The following is a 26,892-nucleotide window of genomic DNA, read 5'->3' as shown; positions in this document are numbered from 1 at the left end:
GAAGAGAGTGGACGCGGCTATTTGGAAATACGTTCACCGGGCATTAGAGATCTCTAGCAGTGATTGTAGCAACAGAGTTGAAATTGTTTGCTGGAAGGAACAGAGTATTGCGGTATATCTGTGTTACACAATAAAAGGGTAGTGTTTGCCTGGAAAGAACAGAGCATTGCGGTGTATCTGTGTTCCACATAGAAGGTACTGTTCAACATGGGTGCTAAGCATACGCTAGAGATGGCCAGTGTACTGCCTAAGGAAGGGCCTATTGGTTCAGCGAGGTTTCTTATGTGTAAGAAATATGGTGAATACGCAACTGTTTATTGCGACACGTGGGTCAAGATGACCAAAGAGTGTGTTGGGCCTTTCCCAACAATAGGAAGGTACTAAATTTAATTTGGAGGTACTAAATAATGTAAAAGATAAAGTGTGGTTGATTAAATCAACGAAAGAGAAAAATAGACATAATGATTGTTTAAAATTGTGGCAAATGGAAGGTAACACGTGGCAGAGCAGCGAATGCACAGCGGAAGTAGGCGTGGCGAAAAGCGCCTGTACGGCGGAAGTGGCCGTTGAGAAGCGTGGCGAACTTAGCGCAAGCGCGCACCCGCTACCCTATGTGGCGGGAGGGGTAAGTACAGCCGTTATTAAAAATGAAAGAAAGGAATTTGCTAAGTTATATCCTGTTTTAAGTCAGTTTAAAATAAGTGTTTCTGATGAAGAAGATGAACCCACTGTAATTTCAGCCACTGCCCATGCTGTTAATATGCTAGAGGTTCAGCGTAAGTATGGAAAGGGGGCAATGGCTGAGATAGGTGAGAGTAGTGTGACCACTAGGAGGGATAACATTCTAAATACTGAAACAGCAAATACAGTAGTGACCTCTGAAGACGGTGAACCAGTGGGTACGTATCCAGTCCGCACAATATCAGTTCCCAATGGGAAAGCGGACAAGGATGGTGTAGTTCCTTTAAAGAATGTTACAATGCATTGTCCCTGGACTAGATCAGAATTACGTTCCATTATGACTGAATTCCCGGATCCTAGAAAAGAGTTGGCTAAGTGTCAGAAATTTGTTAAAGACTTAGGAAATGCACACGAACCAACCAATAAGGATGGACATGTAGTGTTGAGGGCGTGTCTTCCTCCCAATACTAACATACAAAATTTTATTAAAGATTGTTTGTTGAATGAAGATGACACCTTGACGGATAAGATTAATCAAGAAAATATAGAACAAATTGTCACACATTTACCCATCTATTTTCCAATAGTGGTGAATTGGAGTAAAATTTTCACCATTAAACAGAAGGATAGTGAAACAGCATCAGATTACTTCCCTAGAGCTCTAACAGCGATAGCACGGTTCACTGGGATATCAAACATAGATGAGGACCCACATCACAGAGAGGTAGCTGTAGGGGTATTAATGGACGGCCTTAGAGAAAATTTAAAGACGAGGGTACAAACCACATTACCTAATTGGAGAGGCATCACAGTAGATTCTCTTAGGGAGTCTGCTGAGGAGCATGACAAAAACCTTTTTAAGAAAAAAAAGGGAGGAGAAAAGTGATAAGTTAATGACGGTAAGTATACAGGCTTTAGAGGGAATGCATACACGACCACCAGCCTACAACCCACATAATAAGAAACATAGAATAATCAGGTGTTTCAATTGTAACGAAGAAGGACATTTCACAAGAGATTGTAAAAAAGAATAACAGTATACACATAAGGGTGGGTCACGTAGATATCCTCCAAAGGGGAATTCACATAGACAAGAAGACTCATACTTGCCCGTGCACGTTATAGCAGCAAATGCCATGCGGGAAAACGATAGTCAGCGCTAGGGGTCAGCTCATACTTGTAGTCTACAGCCAGTGAGGTTAACTGCGAGTCAGAGAGAAGAACCAACAACGATAGTTGACATAGCTGGTAAGAAACACACTTTTCTTGTAGATACAGGGGCGCCCAGATATGTGATAACCTCTCCTTTTAATCTACAGGTGACCAGTAAAACTATTCCAGCTATGGGGGTAACGGGAAGAGTGTTACATTATTCTCTAACTAAACCCGCTGAAGTTACTATCGGGCCCCTGCATACTAAGCATTCGTTTCTTTTAGCTGCAGCGGCTCCTACTAACTTGCTAGGGAGAGACTTGTTATGTAAAATGGGATGTGTCATATACTGTACTTCAGATGGTGTGTTCTTAGATATACCAGAGAAGGTCGCGCATGAGGTACAGGATATATTGGACACCCCTCAAAGGTTAATGTTACACTCTACTGTTATAGAACAAAGTCCATCTCAAGTAAAGGGGATGTTGCTGGAAATACCAGGTTCACTATGGACCAGAGATGGACAGGACACTGGATTGATGGCAAATGTAGCCCCTGTCATGGTAAATCTAAAAAGTGGTAGGATAGCACAGCAAATAGTCCCATTTTCCCTGTGAAGAAGAGTGGGGGGAGGGGCTATAGATTAGTCCAGGACTTAAGGGGAATTAATAAAGTTGTTCAGAGCCAATTCCCCGTAGTGCGGAATCCAGCTGTCATCCTCATGCAGATTCCACTGTCTGCTAGTCATTTTACTGTCAATGATCTATGTTCTGCTTTCTTCTCAGTCCCTCTTCACCCTGACTGTCAATACCTATTTGCATTCTCCTACCGGGGAGTGCAATACACATGGACCAGACTTCCCCAGGGGTTCATTGACAGCCCCAGTATTTTCTCCCAAGCCTTACATGACTGTTTGCAATCCTTTCAACCCCACAATGGGTCTGTTCTAATTCAATATGTGGACGATTTAGTGCTGTGCTTCTTTTATGTCATGTTTACATGATACTAAATTGTTGTTGCTCCATCTCTCACAAACAGGGCACAAGGTGGCAAAGGATAAATTACAGCCATGTCAGACTATGGTCAAATACTTAGGACACTGCCTCACCAAGGGGCTAAGACACCTGACAACCGACAGGATTGAGGCGATACAACACATTACTCTGCCGCAGAGCCAGAAGCAAATTCGTACTTTCCTGGGGATGTGTGGATACTGTAGATCCTGGATCCCAGGTTTTTCTATTCTGGCATTACCATTGCAGGAACTAGTCTCTTCCTCAAAACCAGAACGTGTCGTACACACAGAAGAGTCAGAGCAAGCATTCTTTAATCTTAAAGATAGTTTGACTAGAGCACCTGCATTGGGAATACCTGATTATGAAAAGCCTTTTGAGCTATACTGTACGGAAGCTGATGGTTGTGCAGCAGGTGTCCTCACACAGAAACTTGGTGACGCTAGCAGACCGGTAGCATACTACAGTGCACAATTGGACACTGTGGCTAGATCACTCCCAACATGTCTCAGAAGTGTAGCAGCAACTCCTCTTCTGGTAAGTAAGAGCGAGGACATAGTATTAGGACATAATTCAACTGTCTATACACCCCATGCTGTATCAGCTCTGTTAAATTCAGCTCAAACCAGACATGTTTCTTCAGCTAGATTCACAAAGTGGGAACTAGCTCTGATGTCACCCTCAAACATCATCATCAAACGATGCAGCACCTTAAATCCAGCTACATACCTTTCATATGTGTCTCTAGAGACACAAAGGCTGGGAGGTGAGGAGACCCTGGTTGGTGATGAGTTAGGCAAGAATACTGATACGCATGATTGTATGGAACACCTGAACCAGACCTTTACTACAAGGCCCGACATACGTGACACCCCCTTAGAGAATGTAGATTTTACATTTTATACAGACGAGAGTTGTTATAGACAGACAGAGACAGGAGAGCTATGTACTGGTTACGCTGTTGTAGACGATCAGGATGTGGTAGAAGCTGAACCCCTTGGCCCACCTCACTCAGCCCAAGTGGCGGAACTAGTAGCATTAAGGAGAGCGTGTGAATTGGCAGAGGGTAAATCAGCCAATATGTATACTGACTCTAGTACGCCTTCCGGGTAGTGCATGATTTTGGGGCCCTTTGGCGTCTTAGAAACTTTATGACAGCAGCAGGTACGTCAGTGGCACACTCACAACACATAAAAGGACTTCTGACAGCGATACAATTACCCAGAACGGTAGCCGTCATAAAGTGCAAACCCCATACCTTTGAAGAAGACCCGGTGTCATGGGGCAACAACAGGGCAGACGAAGCTGCTAAATGGGCAGCAGGGCAACCTATGACTGTATCGACCGAGACTATGATGGTTTTTCAGACATTAGACATGCAGATATTAATTGAAATGCAAGATTTGTGTTCCCTGCAGGAAAAGGCGGTCTGGAAGGCGAAGGGATGTGGTCAAGAGTCCTCAGGACTCTGGAAAGATGGACAAGGTAAGCCTGTATCTCCCCGAACCTACTATCCAAGCCTGGCTGAAGCAGCACACGGTCTAACTCACCTGGGTAAAGAAGGTATGTGCAAACTGGTGAGAGCATACTGGTGTGCTCCTGGATTTTCCTCTCAGGCTGGTAAGAAGGCAATGTCATGTCTTACTTGTTTGAGGAAAAATGTCGGGAAAACTATTCCAACTGAGCCATCCCACATCCCTCCTACAGACGGACCTTTTCAGGTAATACAAATTGACTATATCCAATTACCACCGTGCAGGAATCTAAAGTATGTGTTAGTATGTATTTATGTGGTTTCCGCTTGGGTAGAAGCATATCCAGCAGCCACTAATACTGCTGTGTTTGCTGCAAAGAAAATTGTACAAGAATTTGTGTGTAGGTTCGGTATCTCTAGAATCCTTGAAAGTGATAGGGGTACCCACTTTACTGGTGATATCTTCCAAAATATGTGTAAACTCATGGGAATCAGTAGCAGACTTCACACCCCTTACCGACCACAAGCCAGTGGTAAGGTGGAAAGAGTAAATGGTACCATTAAGAACAAGCTTGGTAAGGTAATGGCTGAAACTGGGTTAGCGTGGCCTGAAGCTTTGCCACTAGTCCTCCATAGCATACAAACCACTCCTAGACCTCCTCTTAATCTGTGCCCCTTTGAGATACTGTTTGGCCGACAACCTCATTTGATCGTGAGTCCGCAAGACGACTTAAAGTGGAATAATGAAGTGACTGTGCAATATCTTACAAAAATGAGCAGACAGCTGAAACAACAACAACAAAAACTCAAAATGCTGTCACCTGGTATGCCAGAAACGAACTATCATGATGTTGAACCTGGGGACTATGTTATGATCCGCAATTTCTTACGTTCAGATTATGTTTAACAGACCGTTGGGAAGGCCCGTACCAAGTGCTGCTGACCATTACTACATCACTGAAGGTTGCAGAGAGAGACACTTGGGTCCATTCCACCCACTGCAGGAGAGTCAATAACCCGGAGAAAGTGTGAGATAAAACTGAGACTGACGACATAGATCTGTCACTCGTAAATCTGTTCCGGGAGACCTAAGGCCCGCAGTCAAGAAACCTGAACCAAAGACGTTGCATCAGAACTATCTTTCCAGCTATGGAGTGGCGGTTTTTGTTTTTCTTTTGTTCCAGGATTTTCCTTGTTTTTACTTTTTCTAGGACATTCTATTTTTGTGAAGGAGGATGGAGGACGGAGGAGAGTTATGGCAGTGATACGGATGAAATGGAGATCGAGGAAAAGTTATTAGAATACCCAGAGCAGTCCATCATCAAGCTTGGTCCAGGGGTTAGGAAAAGGTCTGCTAGCTCGGGAACTCGGAGACAGTGTGAGGGGCTATTGTCTGATGAGTATTGTATCTGCAAGTTCTGTGACTCCCTAGTTGAAGAGAGATGCATCCAGCGATGCCAGTCCTTTGGTAATCTGAATGTGGGCGGGCATCCTCTGGAGGATTATCACTCCTTGATGGGTAAGGTCCTAAACCAAACCGAGTGCTGGGTGTGCTCTCACGTTCCGCAGGGGTAGCATAACATAGGACTAGTGCCATTCCCATTAAACATCTCCGAAGTACTCAAATTAAGGGGTGGGAGGCCCATAGAGGGGAGGTACAATAACACTAGGTCCCCTAGTCTAATGCTTCGACAATACTCTGTAGACAGATCTTTGCTGTGCCTAAATATCTCTCATGCAAAGCGTCTGGAGAATTGGGAAGCTGACCTATCAAATCAGACAATGGCTCGCCACGCTCATTTTGGAGGGAGACTAAGGCCACCAATAAGCAGGAATGTTGATGGAAGTCACAAATTAGGCCGTATAACCAAACATAAGAAAGTATCCATTGGAAAACTCTCTATAGATAATTGTAAGAATGTCATCCATGCTGACACGTGTCTTGAGCAAACGGAGACACTAGGCATGGGTAGTTTTATCAAAACTCTGTGTGATATAATTAATGGACATACTGTTCCTTATGTTCTCCCTGATGATGTGTACGTTGTTTGTGGGAGGATAGCTTATTCCTGGGTGACTCCGAGTTCCAAGGGCTTGTGTTTTTTAGCTAAACTGGTTCCTGAAATCATGACTATTACTCGTGAAGAAATGGTTGGTATTCACAAGACTACATCACCACCATACATACACACACAGTATGAACACCGTGACAAGAGAAATTTGATTCCTGGTGAGGAACCCATAGCTACAAAATTGATTAGTGAAACCGCGGGTTTCCAAGTTATGGTTGCTCTAGATCTCACCAGTACCGCTCGGGGAACGTTAAACTTTAAATATATCCAAGACCTAGCTAAATTAATAGACCATATCACCGAGATGTATGATGACACTTTCAGGTATACTGGAAGGGAGCTACAAGCGTACAAGTAGGAGTTGGTGCAACATAGACTGGTACTAAATTATCTCACCTCTATTAGTGGTGGGTACTGTGTGACACTGGCCACCCAGTTCGGTGTCCAATGTTGCATGTACATCACCAATAATACGGATGACCCTAAGGAGGTTATAGACCGGAAGATGGATGAAATTCTGCAACTGAAATGGGAATTTCGAAGGAACCATAATTCTTCGTTATATGAGGTCGGGGAAAAGGTGGCAGGTTGGTTCTCATGGTTGAACCCTGTGAAATGGTTCTCTGGTCTGGGGAAGTGGGTACAGGAAATGGTTGCTAGTGTAGGTAAGCTCTTTCTCCTTACACTGGGTGTCCTCTTAGCAATTGGTTTATGTGTCAACTGTGTTCCTACTGTGTTGAAGTGTGGAAAACAGTCTTCTAGGAGAAACACTGAGAACGAGACTGAAAGGGTGGTACAAGATACCGAGAGCATGGTCTGTGAAGAAGTGTTGTATAACCCTGAACTTGAAACGGTGATTAGATGATAGTTTATTACACTATCAAAGGGTGGAGCTGTCAAAGTCAGCAAATTGGATAAAGTCATTTCAATTAAAATCGAGCAAACTTGGTTGTCTTTGTCTGAAAAGATGCGTATGGCACGCTACGGAGTGAAAGGGTGTACGCGGCCGCAACACGTGACACAAACAGTATTTACGCTTTTACATACATTCGCACAAACACTCACATTTGTAAAATAGTACACATTAATGGTAGTTGCAGCACATAGTTATTTATGTCGAAATATAGTAGAGTTTATGTGTAATATAAGTTATATGCATATCGGTAAAACATATGGTACACGTTGAAGGAATCATGTCATGTGTGTTATCATACTAATCCCCTTCACATTTGCAGCTGTCCGGTTCACTCTGCGAAGAGATCACGGAGTGCATACGCAAGTTATTAATGTTAAGGAATTATGGACTATTAGGATTAGTAATCTTGGCGGGAACATCGGAACCCATCCCCTGGAGGGTTGATATTGATATTGATATTGCATAGGGCATATTCAAAAAGTATTGGATGTTCCACATAGGAAACAGGTCACGGATATTTAGTTTATAATAATTACCCATTGAAACATGTTATAAAGGGAGACATAGTAAACTATAGCTCAAAGGAACTGGTCAGTGTGCTTAGTCGCTCTTCAATAACCCCTTATAGGATGTAATACCTGGGCAAGAGCAGGATATATTACACAAATACAGACTAGAGGGTCTCACTCACGCCTGGATATCCAAGGGCAAGTAGGCAGGCTGATCAGGGTAAAAATAAATGAATATGGCATAATGAAAATCTCCACCTAATAACATAAAATCAGCCTTATATAAAAATGTATTCAAATATGTGATTTATATATTGTGATGTCTGTTTTCAGTTTAAAGTGTAGTGCCACTAAATGTCTACTTTTGTTCAAATCATACCGTAACATGGGAAGAATTTCAGATCTTACCACTTGCCACAGAATAAGCACAGATCAGAGTAGGCAATCGTGTGGAGGTCACCGCGCTGCTCCCAGTTGTCTGTGTCCAGAGAGGGATTTTCTTTTTAGTTAACCTGAACAGAATTTTTCCAAACTCTATGGCAAGGCTCAGTGTTGTAAGATCACAAATGCTAATTTTATATCAGAGTCATTCATTACATCACCTGTCCTGTGACTTTCATCAGATAATATTACTCTCCGTCAGTCGGTCTGTACCAAGCCTTTCTCTATACCACTCCATCACATCCACATTACTACATGGATCCTGCCCTGTGCCTTTCATCAGATAATATTACTCTCCGTCATCCAAGGGTAAATGTATCAATGTCCGATTTTGCTAGCGTGTTAAAATCGTGGCAAATTGCAGCGATTTTTTTTTTTTTTCCCCAAACTCATCAAATGTATCAAGCTGCAATTTTTACCCTGATCTTCAAAATCGCTGGTCATCTCTGGCGCTTTGCTGCGATGAAAACACTCCTGTGTTAGCTAACTCTCCTGTGTTGTAGCAGCGAGTTGTATAAACACATCACTTACATTGTTGATTGCAGTCTTCTGTTCTTCGGCCAAGGGGGCCCCCTATTTGTAAAATCCACAAATCATGTTGCTTGATTGAAGAAAAATAAAAAAAAATGAAGGACCGCCGCAAACAGCTCCGATATGCAATGAGCTTAGCTCATTGCGCTAGGTCTATTCATAGTATTAGGGGATTTGCCCAAGCTATTAAATGTTAGTGGTTGTAATGAGGGTGTTTGTGATTTTGTTAACATTTTGGTTTGTGGAACTACAGGTCCCAGCCAGTCCTGGGTGTCAGGGCATGTTGGCACTTGTGGTTCTCTAAGTACCAACATGCCCTGGGTATGCAGGTGCTTGTAGTTGCACAAGTAGCAGCATGCCCACACTATTCAGGGCAACCTGGGACTTGTAGTTCCACAAATCAAAATGGCGTCCATTTGTTTTTTTACCACTTTATCGCCGTTATTACCCTACACCTACTGCCCAGGGGTGTAGGAAGAGCCCTAGTGCTATCAATAAACTGTAAAATGAGAGCGGTGCCAGTGCTAATACTAGTATAGTGTGCTCTTCCTCAGCCCCAAAATACCAACCAGCCCCCCTGTACCCAATACAGATGGCTAAATTCTCCTGCTCACAGAAGAAAATATCTAAGGGAAGAGGGTCAGTCAGCCATATTTATACTCTCAAGTGAAGCCACTTTGAGTACACCCAGCACATACCTCTATCTGACATGGGCAACGTTATGAAATCCCCTATCTTTAAAATGGGGCATATTTTACCAAATTTTGAAAAAACTAACTTTCTCAAACTTGTGAACCCTAAAAGGCACTCCTCAGCCCTAATAGCTTTCTAACAAAATTTACAGCATGTCTTTAAACGCCATGTACACCGAGTTACGCTCTCCCAAAAAAAAACAGAAAAACAGCGACTTTTGCAAAACAGGAACTGGAAAAAAAACGGCGAGATTTTGAACTTAAATTATTCCTTATTTGTAATTTTTTATTCTATTTTTTCTGAAACTTGACATGCGGCACCTATGGACGGCTCTTCATTCGCATGCCAAATTTCAGTTTAACAGCTTTAATACTTTTTAAAATGTAGACCCTCAAACACCATGCTCTCCCTCTCACAGATTTCCAATGGCAAAATGTTGTTTTTTAGATGTAACCTTAATATAAAGCTATATATATATATATATATATATATATATATATATATATATATATATATATATATATATATATATATATTGTTAAGAGCGTTTTGTCGCTATCCAATAACGATTGTCGAATCTCGATTTGTGTTTCCAACGCACAAATATTTATTCTCAAAAAGTAGCAAAATAATTCAAGCGAAGTAATAATTACAGCCGTTACTTATCGCAGGTGGTCTGGATCCAGTGAACAGTCATTCAGTCCTGAAGTCTGTGGTCAAGGTGACTGAACACTAGATGAGGAACTGCTGCTTATATGCAAACAGAAATACAGTAAAACAATGCAAAGTGTGTGGCTTGCTTCTATTGGTCCAGGTTTCAGGAGGGTCCAGGGGGTTGCAGATCATAGGCTAGTTTAAGCTCAGGAATCCAAAGGTGGGGGTCATCTCTCTAAGTATTGCACAGGGGCCACTGGAAGGCTCCTGTATTGTGCAAGTGGACGGATGACGGCTCTCTATAATGTGCACGAGTCAGTGGAAGACCCTCTATATTGGGAGGGGTTTCACTAGAAGGCTTTTTGTATTGTGAAGGGGTTGGAGAAAGGCTATCTGTATAATGCAGGGATAACTGGACGGCTCTTTATGTTGGTCAGAGGAAGGCTCACTGTGATGTGCAGGGTTCAGAGGATGGCTCTCTGTGTTGTGCAGGGGTCAGAGGATGGCTCTCAGTATTGTATATTGATAAGTGAAGGCGCTACCTATTGTGCAGCGATCAGATGAAGATTCTCTATCATGTGTAGGGGTCACTAGAAGATTTTTTGTGTGGTGCAGGTTTCACTAAAAGGCTCTATTTTGTACAGAGATCGGAGAATGCTCTTTGAATTGTGAAGTTGTCACTGGCGGAGCAGAGGTTGGAATAGCTGGTGGAATAGCTGGTGAGTTGGGTGGCATGTGAGGGAAAAGCTAGTAGACATGGGGTAACGTGAGCGAAAAGCTGTTGGTTATGAGGTGGCATGTGATAGAATAGCTTTCATTTTTCACTATAGCTTTCAATATTTTCACTGTACAAAAAGCTATAAAATTCCATAGACAAAAAAACCTTACGGTTTAACATGTCCGATTAAGGTTCCTTACACACCATCTAAAATTTAAGAATACTCTTCCACTCAAACTCTAAAAAGCAATGAAATTCCAACAAATATGGCAGGAACCTTAATGGACGTGTTCCTTGCGCAATACAGACATGGTATGCCATCACATCCTGTGATTAGCTGTAGATTCAGCACTATCATGGAGTGAGATTGCTGTCACTCACAAAATGGTGGAGCTGCTAATTCACAGGATGTGATGGCAAACCATGTCTGTATAGCGCAAGTAACACGTCCATTAAGGCCTTAATCGTCAGAATTTCATTGCTTTTTGGAGTTTGAGTAGAAGAGTTTTAAAAGTGTTCTTAAATTTTAGATGGTGTGTTAGGAACCTTAATCGGATATGTTAAACCGTAAGGTTTTTTGTCTATGGACTAATATAAATATATATTTATGTACGTGTGTGTGTGTGTATATATATATATATATATATATATATATATATATATATATATATATATATATATATATATATTTATTTATTTATTTATTTTTTTTCAGAAAACCTCATATCATTGACAAAATTAGCAAACTCTTTGGGCACAAACATAACAGAATTATGTGATACACCTTGCATTAATTAAATATTTGTAAACTGATACTTAAGTTAACAAGAGAATCAGAACATTCAAACCTTGTTGCACAATTGTAGCTATACTGGAACACTTTATGGTTAACAATGTTTGCCATCAATAACACTAGCATTAGGTTTTACTGAATTTCTCTTCTTACATTAACATACTTGCAATAGTTATTTAGTAAATGTTGTTGCGTGGTCAATAGCGAATGTCTCTCACTTATATTGGTGAATGAATGCTCTACTTTTAACAGATCTTATTATCTGTTATGATATTTCCTTTTTGGTTTATGGCTGTGCTCTTTTTGTATTAATAAAAACGTACTATAGCATAATACACCTCTGTGTATGTGAGGCACAATTCAAACCATTTTATTGAAATTAACATGGTCTGTTTCTCAGTCCCTTAAAAATTAACTTCTAGTAACCTTGGGGTATGGAAGCCCTAATAAAGAGTTAAGCTTTGGCTCTGTTGGGTCTTTACCCATGTTGGCCAGGGGTCACTTGGCTGATCCTTGGAAATGCTAAATTTAAACATCAGACCCATCTTGTATCCACAAGGATTCTCATATTATCAGCTTGGGTCCTGAATGGGATTAACTCAGGAGTTGGGCTAATCGCTGCTGGGTTTCCAATTCCCCACACAAAATCATTGTATCATCAATGATACTTTATATATAATTTTGTGAGGGGAATTGGAAACCCAGCAGCGATTAGCGCTCCTACATAATTAGAATCAGAGGGCTTATAAGACATATCACAAGTCTTGATATATAGACAGTGATCCTGCCATAAATTATAGTGCCTATAGGTGAATCTCTTTTCTATATAGGCCAATGAGATACATTGTTAATTACTTAAAATTCTGATACACAGATAGTGATTTTGTTACTAATTGCAGTGCTCACAGAACAATTCTCTTATATACCAAACTGAGTACCTAAGCATTTCAGAGTATCATATAAGAAACTGCACTGTAGTAGCGATTGGTGTATTCATAGGCAGAATAAAGGAAATCACTCAATCTATTACTATATGACATCTACCAATTGAATGATGTATAGGGGATATATGATTTGAATACAACCCGTAAAAGGCGTTTTTCTGCCTATTCACTGCACATTTGCCCACTGATCCATTTATTCATATCATATTACATGACTTATTAGTCCTTAAGAAATTGACCACAAAGCGTTTCTGCAGTTGATCTGCAATTTTTAATTTTCACTGTTTTTGTCTTTTTTAATATTTTGCGTAGCTTTATTCTTACTAGGATGACCAAATTTTAATACATACCAATAAAAATTTTCATTTTATTTATTTCTTATTTCTTGACGACCACTTATCCAAGAGTGCCCCGCTATATAACCTCTGTCCTGTCTCTCCTCTTTTTTTGTTACTATAGGAACATACTTTTGCATCATTTAATCTGAACTGGGTCTATATAACCTTGACCCTTCTTTTGAACCAATTTCAGTGTCTTTAAAGCACATCATTATAAAATAGATTTTTTTAATGCCAGAAGAGTAAATATAGCCAGTTTTTTTCAATCTTGACAACCTTATCTGAATCTTGGAAAGAAATGGTTCTCTGGTTGGATTCCTATTTTATTCTTACAGTAGTATTGTAGTCCTTTTATCATAAGCTGGCAAATTCAAGTGAAGGGGAAAACTGTGGATGTTAGAAGGTGTGTGATTCATCATCTCTGAGTGAGTTAACTTTGAGCATCTGTTGATCATAATTAAAGGCTATTGAAAGTGGTAGGAAAGCAGGGTGTTATAAAAATAAATTTGCACGATAGGTCAAACCTCATTCGTCTAGAACCTTTTCAGCTTTGTGGATCAAGAATGTATGAGCCACTGCTGAGCAAACTTGCAAGGCTGCTTGTTCGGCCAGTATTTGTAAGTTCACTTACCATTATCAAGGTGATGAATCTTAACTGGAATTTGGCCTTTTAGGAAAAGGTTTGGAAGCCCTTGTCCATATGTTTTATATATTTGAAATCTTTTCATGGATTGTGCTATCTTAGGGATGATTTAGAAACAGAGTTTTACCCGTAACTAAGTTCCAGTTGTTATCACAGGCAGCACTTTTTTGTTATTTTCAAAATATTTTTTTTATTTGAGCAGTGTGACAGGGTTTTAGTTTTTTTGTTTATTTGTGACTGGGTTACTTAAAAATACACTGATGGGAGGTGGTGGAAGATTTCCTATACATGGTGGTTGCTGCAAAAGGAGTCGCCACTCATTTACTTCATTTATTTGGGGCTTTTTTTGTTTGTGTTTACTTAAAGATGTGGGAAGGTCGATGGAGAGTCATTCCATATGATGTACTTCCTGATTGGCTTAAGGACAACGATTATCTTCTACATGGACACCGTCCACCAATGCCATCATTCCGAGCCTGCTTTAGGAGCATCTTCCGAATACACACAGAGACGGGAAACATATGGACTCACTTACTAGGTAAATGAGAGAATAATAGTCATGGTGGATAACGGAAGATCTCATTTGGGATTCTCTTCCCTTTAGATTAATCTGAGACAAGATTGGAATGTTGAGCACATTCTTCTCCATACACCTAGATAAATGTGTTTAATTTTGATTTTGCATCTATTTCCTTTTTGACCTTCTGTATTATTTCAATTTCCTTTTTTGTCTACTGTTTAATTATTCCATGTCTACATACAGGTTTTGTGCTGTTTCTTTTCCTGGGAGTTTTGACCATGCTTAGACCCAACATGTATTTTATGGCTCCCTTGCAAGAGAAGGTAGTGTTTGGAATGTTCTTTCTGGGGGCTGTACTGTGTCTCAGCTTCTCCTGGCTCTTTCACACTGTGTACTGTCACTCAGAGAAAGTGTCCCGCACATTCTCAAAGTAAGTTTATGATATATGTTTATAAGTAAATGTGTCAATCAGAATTGTAATTTTGCAGATTTCTGGTTACTGCAATAAAGCAAGTTAAGGATTTTTTAGGCAGACCCTGTGGTGTGTCAGTGTGCTGCAAAATTGTTGTGCATTTTTGGTTTCATGGATAGTCTCAATCATGGGGTGCATAAAAAAAAAGCGACTGATTTAAACCTCCTTGCAGAATTGCATTTTGCCTGTTCCAGCCTTACAGCTAAGTTTCAAAAGATGGTCGAAGCTATGGTCTTCCAAATGTCCCATTGCATTGCCATATTTGTTTTTTACAGCTTGTATATCTTGCATTAAAATGCCTGCTGCTATAATTTTATAAATTTGGTGTTTCTTTAATGTATTGTTTTAAATTATCCTTGAGATTTAGAGTAGTTTGCAGTTTTAGAAGGTAAAAGTGGCTTACATATGACCATTTAAGGGTGTCTGGTTGACAATCACACGTCTCTACAGACAAAAATTCACCAGTTTCTATTTTCCAGGCTGGATTACTCTGGTATCGCACTGCTCATCATGGGAAGCTTTGTGCCCTGGCTGTATTACTCATTCTACTGCTCCCCTCAGCCACGTCTCATATATCTGTCCATTGTCTGTGTGCTGGGCATCACTGCAATTATCGTAGCACAGTGGGACCGCTTTGCCACACCTAAGCATAGGCCAACACGAGCAGGTAATTTTGTAATTGGCCAGAACATTTCCATGAATAGTGTGTCATATGAAAATTTGGCAACAAGTGACAGAGTAATGTATTCTTCCCAATAATATTAACACCGTAATATATTTGAGTAATATATTGTTTATTGATTTTGAGAAAAGACTGACATCTGCTGTAGTTCATTACTTCTCTCTATTAACCCCTATGAATACAGAAAATGTAAAACGCTCTGACTAAACATATTGGTAATCTCAGTTCAAACAGGGAGCATCATTTATTTTAGTCCAAAAAATAATTGAAGTTTTATACTAACTACAGTTGCTACTGAAAAAGCCTCATGAATATAAGACAGATGGTTTCTTATCTATTTTTATGACCAATGTCTCAACAGATGAACACTGTTTGTTTCACTTGGCATCTAGGAGAGATGTTTTGTCAAAAACCTTTTGGGGTTTCTATGGGTTTGTCTGCTAAAAACATAAGCTAGCTATAAGCATTTCTTTGTCTCCAGGATAACCTACAATTTTTCTTGTCATTCCAGGCGTGTTCCTAGGCCTTGGTCTGAGTGGCATTGTTCCAACTCTCCATTTCACTATTGCAGAGGGTTTTGTTAAGGCAACTACAGTGGGACAGATGGGCTGGTTCTTCCTAATGGCAGTTATGTATATAACAGGAGCTGGTCTGTATGCAGCACGGATTCCTGAACGTTTCTTTCCTGGCAAGTTTGATATCTGGGTATGTATGGGGGGAGGTTACCAAATTTAATTATAAATAATTTTTATTACCAAAATTTGAAAGAATGATTGAAAGATTGTAGGTATAGTGTGGCTGGATCACTTAGAAATAACTTTAATATATAAATTCATTTCACTTACTGGAGCAGTGCGCCAATGTTTTGTATTGCAAATGTACTGATGTTACAGGAAATTTTTGTTTCTGCAACTGTCTGAAGAAAGGAAATCCCATGCTAATTAAGCCTTTTTCATCTGTGAGTGGGCAACACTTTTTTAGCCTGAATACACAGCAGGGTTTCTTTATCATTTATCCTGTCTTGTTAAAAAGATAGACAAACTACATGAATAATGCAACCAGCAAGAAATTTAGAAAATCAAAGATTGATGTGAATTTTGTTGAATTCAACATTAAAAAATATTACATCCTCACTGAATATCTGATGTAATATCTCAGACTTTGTGATGCCAGCTAGGAAGGGGGCTGAGTTACCCCCTACCAACATGTGTGTCAGAAGCAGTATATAAGAGCTGTATCTTGTACTTTAACTGTATTATACCATCTGTACTTCTGGATGATAACTAGTACCTTCGACTAGTGTGTAATGGTCCTTGTAAGGACCCCTTGAGCAAATAAACATAACTTGAGGGTTTTGCCTGATGCCTATTACCTGCTTTATCCTGTGACCAACAGATAAAAGATTACACTCAAATCCGTTTCTCGGCTGTCCTGTGTTGAACCCAGCATCTCTGTCAACGCTCTGCCAGCGACCAAGCAGTGCTGATCTATAGTAAGCAGTTAGGAAGTACCAGCCAACCCACAGCAAAGAGGCATTAAAACTTCTATACCAGTTACCATAGAAGTAAGCAGTTCTAGGTGCTGCGAAGAAGTCTAGTGGTGGCAGTGAGTTTCTCCTACAACTATTGCGCAGTTGGCACTTGCAGTCGGCGAATGTCTGGCAGCAGGTGACACCAGTAGGAGTGGTCAGTAACAGTTGGTTACTGACAGTGAGAAAGAAACCCAGATAAACTGTGCAGGAAAAACATCCCTATATCCTTCTTTCCCCAACAGACCGGGTGGCGAAGTAAGCCCATCTGGTCACATATTAAACCAATCCAAAAAAATTCTCAATTTCACAGGCAGGAAAATATATCTTCCTTTTTAGGTGGAAAAATTACATGCAACTGGGAAGTATTATAGAGGACTCTCCTAGTATGCTTCAGGGAATGCTATGAATAATTTTTGCCTGGGTAATATTTTTTTTCCTATTACAGCATATGTAGATATTAAGTGTTTCTGAGTTTTGTTTTAAGCATCTTATGAAATAGAGTTGGCATTTCCTCTTAAACGGCAACTGGAACACTTTTTTTTAACTTTTCTATACAGTGAACGTCCAATATGTATAAGCACCTGAAGTATCAATTGCTTTTCTTGGATTGTTTTATTAATATTGCTGTTTAATCTGGGTTTCTATATTTAGGAACAGATATATATTATCCTACTTTCTTTTTTTTTTGTTTTAAATACATTTTATTAGTAAAATCTTATCTTGAAAAATATTACAGAATAGCAAAATTCTTATAAGGTACATTAGTGAGATTACATATGTACATATAAATAGAGCAATATATATGACTCTCTCTCACAGTGCTTTACAATATAAACTCAACTTCGTGTCAATTTGGTACCATGCAGATGTTATTTTATCTTGGGTTGTACAAACAAAGGGGGGAATGGTATAAGGTAAGATGGGGGGGGGGGGGGCAGAAAAGGTTGGAGGGACTAGGGGAAGGGAGAAGGAATTCACGCTTTTAGCAGGAGAGAGCAGTCTAATCTGGTTTTTCCAGAAATGAGTCAGGTTCAACTAAAATTGAAGCAGGGGTTGATCACAATATGAAGCCCAGGGAGACCAGATTTTGTTAAAGGACACGGAGGAGCCCCTAAGCACACTGGTGGTATGTTCCATCTGATAGGTGTGCCAGACCCGACCATAGACCATTTGAAGAGTTGGTATCCTACATTTTTTTATGCAATGGCAGGATTTACCTGATTTAATAACATTTTTAATATCCTTTAAAAAGGGTTCAGAAGCAGTAGGAAAAGATGTGCACTTGATAATGAATTCAGGAAATTTCAAGCTGAAGTGAGGTACTGATGGGACAGTGTCTCATTTCAGAGATATGTGTAAAATAATACAATTCCCAGAGGGCTTGAGATTTTTAGTCCCTGTCCATAAAATATATGATTTAGAATTGCCAGAAAAGCTGGATGATATTACATGGTAGAGAAAAGTAAGTGAAAAATATCCAGGCTGCTACTTATATAGACTTGTTTGGCACGCCGTTTGAAAATTATGAAAAATAATTGATTTGAGGTAATAGTAGTAAGTTTACACAAGATTTTTGAGATTATTAATATGGGAAGGTTAGGACATTTTGACAAAAGAAATGAAGAGGAAAAATAAAAAAAATGATACCCCAGTGATTGAGAATAGTAAGACAAATAGGATTAATTTGGAAGAACATCAATCATTTGATATGAGCAGAAATAAAAGGTAGTATAATATGGGAGCAACACAACCACCAACGTCTCCGATGAACATCAAGATGGTGAGCGTTTGCAACATTTTATGGGCACGACCAAAAGCCTCAAGATCCCAATCGCCCCCATCCCCACCGTAAGAATGATTCTTTTTTTTTTTTTTTTTTTTAGGGACGGAATAGTAGTTAGAAAGGTGAGCTTGCCCATAGTTATGCCCAAGCACTCTTGGAGACGTAGAGGAAAAAGAGGCAGAAGGAAACGTAAGAGAGAACAAATAGATTTCAGAGTAGCCTCTACTTATCCAGTTGAGAACTAAGTATCCCATGGTAAACAATTGTTATGAGCCTTTTGCCCAACTCTGACCCAAACCTGTTTGATCTTTTCATTAAATAGGTTCGCACAAACCTTATGTAGGAAACTATATTTTGCTTTTATCTTTTATCACCTCCCCAAAATCCATAAATTACTGTGCCACCCCAAGCCCCCCCACCCCCTCACACACACACACACACACACACACACACAGTCGTCCAGTTATTTCTGAGATTGGGTCACTGTGAGGATACCGGGTTTTACGTAACCTTCTGCGCCACACAGCTGGCCTACCCGGTACCTATCCAAGGTTCAAAATCACTAATAAAGTAATTAAATAATTCCTTCAGCAAAAGAAACTTTAAGAATAAAATTACATCATTGTTTATTTACAAAAGAATAAGCAAGCGCTGTGATAACATTATCAGCTCATTTTCAAAAACTGAAAACTGGTCCCCAACAGACCAGACACATAGTCTTTGTTTCAAAGTAGGCTGTACTACAATTTACAAATATCATATTACAATTGGCTGAGAAAGTATATAGGCGTATCCTGATCCTCATGGCTCTACAGGATGCAATGGAAACTCTGAAGAAATTCTTGCAACTCTTTGTTCCAACATCTGTGATTAGAAACATCTGTCCCTTGAATAATTCCTTTATTCTCCTTCCTTCTCTCCAGCTCACACGCAGGCTCCAACCGACACAACACCACCACACCAATTATCAATGATATACCAAAATAAGACAGAACAATATAAATATTTTCATATTAATAAATTGTCTTCATCCAAAATAAAATATCTTTGACAATCACCCAGGCAAATATATCCAAAATAAATAAACAAGTTAATTTAACAAAATGGTAGCACCAAATAGCAATAAACATATTTAAATAATCACTTGAAACACTACAGTCTTGCACAGACAACATAATGGGTATAATGAAAATACTTCACCAGTATCCTAGTCACTCTCAGGGACTGCTGTCTCTCAATCCAAGCTTCTCCCCCTCTCTCCTTTGGGCCGCTTCCTTTGCTGGTAGCCTTAGAGTCATTGTCACTTCGCTTTCATCGGATACACAGCTCCCCAAGACCTGGAGAGGTGGATAAGTGCAATGGCAATACTCCAGGGACCGATTTGTCCCTTTCCTGTCAAGGGCAAAGCTCTATATCTCAACGCCAGCCTGACTTCAGCTATCACTCGGTAGTGAATGCCAATTTGGTGTCCTCTGGAGCTTTCTTTTAAGCCCAAAAATGACCTCATCAGCAATTTCAGGACCTGCCTGATTGGTCCTTTTCTGTGTTTACCTTTTCACAGGTAAACATACAGACAAAATGATAGCAGATGAGCCATTCCTGATTTAATTAGGGACAAGTATTGTTCTGTGGCTATACAGCAGAGTTTGTTTAAACAGGAGAGATCACAATCCAGACACATTAACATTTAAATACACAATGCAGTTGTCTGTAATTAAACATAGAGCTCTGTCTGTGGGCCTTTTCCCTATGCTAGCACTCACAGCTAAACAAAGACAAGAGACCCCCTGTTGTGATGTACATTCATACAGGACTGGTGGACAATAATCCTTTTTCCTAGGCTGAAACAATGGACTAGACTGCAAGATGATAAAACATGCTGGCAGACATTTTAACTACTTTCAAGATAGAATATATATACAAGCTTAAATATGACTGACAAATATGGGAACCAGAGGGCAAGAAAAATTATATGTTTTTATAGTCCGCAGTTTGTGAGAAACGAGGTGCAGACAAGTTGAGGTGATATTAATGCCTCGTTTCCCCCACAGTCACGTACGTCTAATTTCTCCTTTTTGGTAGACCAGTTTCTTCAGAGTCTGTGTCACTCTGAGATCCAATGTCTGGAATTCTATGCATATCTTAAATTTGGTTGAGGTACAGTAGTATCCCCATTATGGCCTCTTGACATTAGCCAGAAGCCAAAATATTATATACACATATTCCCCATTTGCCTTATTTTATGTGGAGATGGCAGAAAGACATTTGCATGAGTACAAAAGGGGATAAGTCAGGGAAAGAGAGATAGATTTGAGTGTTGTCAGCATAGAGGTGGTATTGGTAATCAAATGGGTGTACAGTAAGAAAAGTAATGGGCCAAGAACAGAGCCTTCCGGGACCCCAACAGATATTAGGAGTGGAGAGGAGGATGTTCCAGAGGTAGAAACAATAAAGGAGCGGTTCGATAGGTAGTACGTGAACCAGGAAAGAATGTTGTCACAAAGACAAATGGAGTGATGGGTGTGTAGGAGAAGAAAGTGATGAACAGTGTCAAAAACTACAGAGAGGTCCAGGAGTATGAGTTTGGAGAAATGACCGTTAGATTTTGCTGTAAGTAGATTATTGATCACTTTTGTGAGAGCAGTTTCAGTGGTATGTTGGGGGCAGAAACCTGTATACAGAGAATGGAGTTAGAGGAGAGAAAGTGAGACAGGCAGTTATACACCAGTCGCTCAAGCAGTTTGGATGAGGAGGAGAGAAATAGGGTGGTAAATGGAGACAGGGAGGCTGGATCGAGAGCTGGTTTCTTTAGAATTGGTGAGATGAGCACATGTTTAAAGATGAGTGGAAATGTGTCAGTAGAGAGACAGGACTATTTCTGAACGGTATAAAAGATGATCTCTGTGAGCATATAGGTGTTCTTCTGAATTGTCATCTGACTTGATCACGCTGGTACCTTCCACCAGTGTGTGTGTGAGCAAATAAACCATCTTGCTTCAAAGAACTGCTTGAAAACATCTTCAATATTGCTGTTTCCTGTGATCTACAGATTAGACCCTAAAATGTAATCCGTTCTCTGGCTGTGTCTGCGGTTTGGACCCAAGCGCTTCCAGTACCATCGCCTGCCTGCTACCTGCAGCCCTGGTTAGTGTGATAGGCCAGGGGGGATCCATTCACAGCATCCCTGATCCATAGTAAGAGCTCAGGAGTACCAGTCCGGGTACACCAGCAATGAGACACGCTAGCAGCGTCAGTGACCCAGAAGGAACGTGGTTCTGAGTGCCATAGAAGGAGCTCAGTAGTGGCAGCAGGCCCCCCCCCCCACTGCGGCAGGAGGGGCGCATTCGAAATAACGAAAGGGAACGGTGGCAAAGTTAGCCCAGCTGGTTTACAAAAACCAGCGTATAGCGCTCAAGCTTTTAGACACAAATCCAACCATGGATTTTTCTGATCAACTTAAAACTATTCTTAATCAAGGTAGAGATTTGGGAATATTATCTAACAATGAATACAATTATATCTATTATTATTATTATTATTATTATTAATTTTTATTTATAAGGCGCCACTAGGTGTCCGTAGCGCCGTACAGGGACAAACGAAATTACAATACAAGGAGAGACAGCACAGTACAGTAAACAATAAGCACAGTAACTCAGTGAGCTCAAAGCACAGCAAGGGCGGGGGAGGGGAGAGGGGAAGGTCTTCGTACAACGGAGCCCAAGAGGGAGGGCACGGATAATAGGGAGACCCCTGGGGGGGGAGAGGAGGGAGGGGACAGGGGGAAGAGGGTCCTCGAGGAGGACGACCAGGTTGCTGGAGAGCAGAGTTGACAGTGGTGAGACAGGAGGAGGGGTGACCCTGCTCAAAGGAGCGTACAATCTAAGGGGTAAGGTAGACAGACAGAAAGACACGGGGGAGAGAGGGAGGAATGGAGGATAGGGGAAGGGGAAAGAAGGGGAAGAGGCAGAAGAAAAGGAAGGTAATTAGGCAGGAGACTGGAAGGCTTTACGAAAAAGGTGGGTTTTTAAAGCCCGTTTGAAACTGGACAGATTAGGGGAAGTTCTGATGGAGGGAGGGAGCTTGTTCCAGTGGAGGGGGGCAGCGCGGGCGAAGTCTTGGATACGCGCATGGGAGGAGGTGATCAGGGGAGAAGAGAGGCGACGGTCATTGGCAGATCGGAGAGGGCGGGAAGGAGCATGAATAGAGAGGAGGGAGGAGATGTAGGGTGCAGTGGAGTTGGCGAGGGCCTTGTATGTAAGAGTGAGGAGCTTGAAGAGGATTCTGAAGGGGAAGGGGAGCCAGTGAAGGGATTGGTAGAGGGGGGAGACCGACGAGGAGCGGCAAGAAAGGAAGATGAGCCTAGCGGCTGCGTTAAGAACAGATCGAAGGGGAGCAAGATGAGATTGGGGGAGGCCAGTGAGGAGGAGGTTACAGTAGTCCAAGCGGGAAATGATCAGAGAGTGAATAAGACATTTGGTGGCATCTATGAACGAAGCCAGTTATTGAAGTATCACTCATCAACACAAGCAGACTCCTCCGGCAAGGAAATTACTGCCAACAATCATATTTACTTTGTTTCCAACTACTCTAGTGAAGCCCATCATTTAAAACACATTATTAACAAACATTGGCACATCGTACAGAAGGACGAAATCTTAGGCCCCTTGATTCCAACCAAACCCAAAGTAGTTTTCAGGAAAGCCCCCGGACTTCAAGAAAGCACTAATTGGTTAATCAATAATGGACAAAAACCAGGTTTCTATCACTGTGGCAAATGTGTCAATTGTCGTACGACTCAACACAACAGCATAAAAGGAATATCTGCGTTTTTTTCGGCATATGACAATAGAAAATACACGATCGAGGATTTCATTACATGTACACCAAGAACGTAATCTACCTTATACAATGCCCATGTGGCAAGCAATATATCGGCCGAACTATCAGACCCCTAAAGGTTAGAATTGGTGAACATATTAGGAATGTCAAGAATGGCTTTGATAAACACCACCTCCCTAATTATTTTAAGACTATGCATAATTGTGACCCTATAGGGCTTAAATTTTTAGGCATTAAGATTGTACATAACAACTGGCGAGGAGGAGATCCAATCAAAAACATCAATAGAGAAGAATCCAAATTGATCCTCCACCTTAACACTCTAACACCCCGAGGATTAAATATGGAGTTTGATGTTTCCTTATAAGATAGGATATATAGGTTAATCAGGAACATTTGTTGATATTGGCTGCCATATGGTGACATCGTAGTGTCCATGCCCTATTGTCCCTTTGGGTTAAGTATCTCCATGAGAACTACGGTCATACCACCCTGGTGATGCCCAACCCCCACCGACCTTGGAAGCCAAGCAGAGTGGAGCTGGCCTAGTACCGGGATGGGTGACCTCCTGGGAATATCCAGTACAGTAGTAGACATGTTGTAGATTGATCCCAATACGGTGATTTTAGTGGCAGGACATGCCATCTTTGACATGCCATGATTTAATGTTCCATATATATTATGCACAATCAGCAATATGTCAACTTCTTTACTCCTCATTTTTTGTGATCTAGAGTCCCTGCTATATCCCCACAGTCACAGCGTGTTTTAATACATTAGAGTGTATCTATATTCTTATAAGTCTGCAATTTGAGTCTAAGCACTATTTCCATCATATGTGAGCCCTTTAATGTTACTGTCAGAGTAGTGATACAGGTCTGTATTGACTGTATGGGCATGTTGTATATATGAATCATGTCAGACTGACTGAACATTTACTATATTGATCATTCATCATTTTAATTGGTCATTATTAATGTATGTGCTCTTCTGATCATTTATTATTTGAATATTTTAATTGGTTAGCACCAATGTATGTGTCTTTTTTTGTCTTTCTCCTGTTCACCCACTTACCTTTTTGACATTCAACATTAGCCATTTTATTATGTTATGATATTTGTGTTTTATACATATCCTTTTATGAATATATGAACATAGTGTTACATCATTACTCTTTTATGATCAGTAACAACCATTTAGGAACTTATATTAACAATGTATTGGGCAAATATTCAATTTGAGGAATCCACCATAAATAGCATTATGTCAAGCCGCTACTTCACAACCCCTGAGGAAATCTGCCCTGCAGATGAAACGCGTTGGAACACACCCACTTCCGCCTAATCACACAGGACTTCCGGTTTGCGTTCCACTGTGGAACGCACGCCATCATCGTGCTTTTTCCGTGCACCACTACTGCTAGGAACAAGCTGACATCTAGGGATACGAGCTCCATCGCTAGCCACCGCTTCGCTTACACCGCGACCCGCCTTGGATAACTCATTGGCATCAGGTACAAGACTGTATATCTATATCCCGACTGGAATTGCCGCGAGTAGAGTGGCATCAATTAATTGCGGTATTTTCCACAACAGTTGTAATTGACACAATCGTGTTATTGGGACACCGAGGATTTATATGGACAATTTATATGGATAATCATTCTTGTATTACCGATTACCTGTGATAGCCCCTTTTATCGTGGACTTTAAGCAATATGTTTTATCAATTATTCGCTTTGTATTTTAGCTCTATTTAGGTGTTTGTATTGTCTTTTGTTTAGCCATTAAATCCACCTACTGGAAGTATATTCTGTATGATTGCATTATATCTACCAAGACATATTACTATTTTTATAGCTGCAGTACTATAATCAATCACAGAATAGTGCACTTTAGTCTATTGTGCACTATAAATTGATACAGGTTTATCCCTGGTTATGGAAGAAGGGTTCAGTCTCTGCACTATTGCATCACACCAGATCTTCATATTCACCATTGATATCCCCCCCCCCCCCCCTTTTTCATTACACTATCAGTATACCTAGGTAATTGAGCGCTATACGCTGGTTTTTGTATTTGGTAGTTAACAGGAAGGGATTCCTGGGTATTGCTGCTCTTGCCGGGTTGGGGTTGAGCGCAGTTTCTTATTTCTAATTCAGCTGGTTTCCAGCAGCAACAGATGGGGTGGCATAGGCGGTCCATCCTGTCACAAACACTAAGGGTGCCTTGAACTGAAAAGTTTGGAATCCACTGTACTAGTTGGTTAACTGACTGCGTGTGTGTGTGTGTGTGTGTGTGTGTGTGTATGTTAGGATTTTAGACTGTAACCTCCGAATGGGGTAGGGACTGATGTGAGCTAACATAACTTATAACTATATCTTATAACTATCTAAATAAATAACATAACTTATAATGGTTTCTGCTTAGTTCTCATCTGCTCTGTACAGCGCAGCACAATTACTGGCGCTATATAATTAGCTGCTGCTGATGAGGATGATGACAGGGACGTGCAGAAGATGCTGTCTGTGGCTGGAAAAATTTCTGGACTTTACCGTCATTCTCCAACAGCATGTAGGAGGTTGTAACAGCATGTACCCAAGTACGTCACATTTTTCAAAAGTAGGCTACTCTGTGTATCAGCAGCTTCACTAAGAGGCATACAGCTGACAATCTGTTACTTTTTGTAAGGGATGTCATTGCAACATAGCTAATCCTGCTTGGACTCTCCTGAAGATATGTGATTTCTGATACGACACCAATATTTTTAGAGCATTGCAGCGTTTGGGAATTCCATCACATTTCTTGTTTTGCTCACACAATCAACTTGGTGTTACTTTTTTTTTTTTCCTTTTAAAAGTTTTTATTAAATTTTGCAAAAGTTTTTAAAGGGTACAGAAATAAAAATAGGGGGGATGGGGGGGGGGAGTGGGGAGGAGGGAAGGACAATAAACAAATGGGTAAAAGGGGAGGGGGGGGTACATAGTGGGTAAGGAACACAACAATATATCGGCACCTTTTAACCATAGAAGATACATCAAAAACCCTTTCAATGCGCTATATTGGGCACATGAATGTACTGGATGGCCCAACCTAATGTCATCCAAGTAACCAAAGGCATATACTATACACAGCTTTATTTCTTGAGCTCTCCAGATCCGTCATACTCTATATATTTAAGGCCTTAGCTCTTGTCCTTTGCTGTGGATTTCGTTTCGGTGCCCCCTCACCATCTGTCATATATACATGCCACGCTCTCCATTTCACCAAAGGGGAAGCAGTCGCTGTGGAATAAGGCACTCCAAGTGTTTCCATTTCAAAACTGAAATTGGTTTTAGAAATAACTTTTGCCATTGGAGGAGGAAGGGGCTGTTTCCACGCCTGGGCTATCGCCGCTCTAGCGGCTATGAAGATCTGACCCATCACGTATCTATCCCACTTCGGGATTGAAGCTGGATAATGGTGTAATAGAACCAATTCAGGGGTCAAAT

General features: G+C 40.7%; 1 protein-coding gene and 1 pseudogene across 1 annotated transcript in view; both read left to right on the top strand.

Annotated features, from left to right (window-relative positions):
* Positions 1-26,892, top strand: part of ADIPOR1 (adiponectin receptor 1) — a 56,503-nt gene that overhangs the window by 17,731 nt on the left and 11,880 nt on the right. The window contains exons 4-7 of the mRNA XM_075195710.1: positions 13,939-14,110; positions 14,336-14,522; positions 15,044-15,231; positions 15,758-15,951. Of these exons, the coding sequence (XP_075051811.1) occupies positions 13,939-14,110; positions 14,336-14,522; positions 15,044-15,231; positions 15,758-15,951 (741 nt within the window). The remainder of the gene's footprint in view (positions 1-13,938; positions 14,111-14,335; positions 14,523-15,043; positions 15,232-15,757; positions 15,952-26,892) is intronic.
* On the top strand, positions 23,877-23,995 carry LOC142141971 (5S ribosomal RNA; annotated as a pseudogene).

The sequence above is a fragment of the Mixophyes fleayi genome, chromosome 2 (genome assembly GCF_038048845.1).
Source record: "Mixophyes fleayi isolate aMixFle1 chromosome 2, aMixFle1.hap1, whole genome shotgun sequence".
Classification (NCBI taxonomy): domain Eukaryota; kingdom Metazoa; phylum Chordata; class Amphibia; order Anura; family Limnodynastidae; genus Mixophyes; species Mixophyes fleayi.
This window is presented reverse-complemented; position numbering and strand designations above follow the sequence as displayed.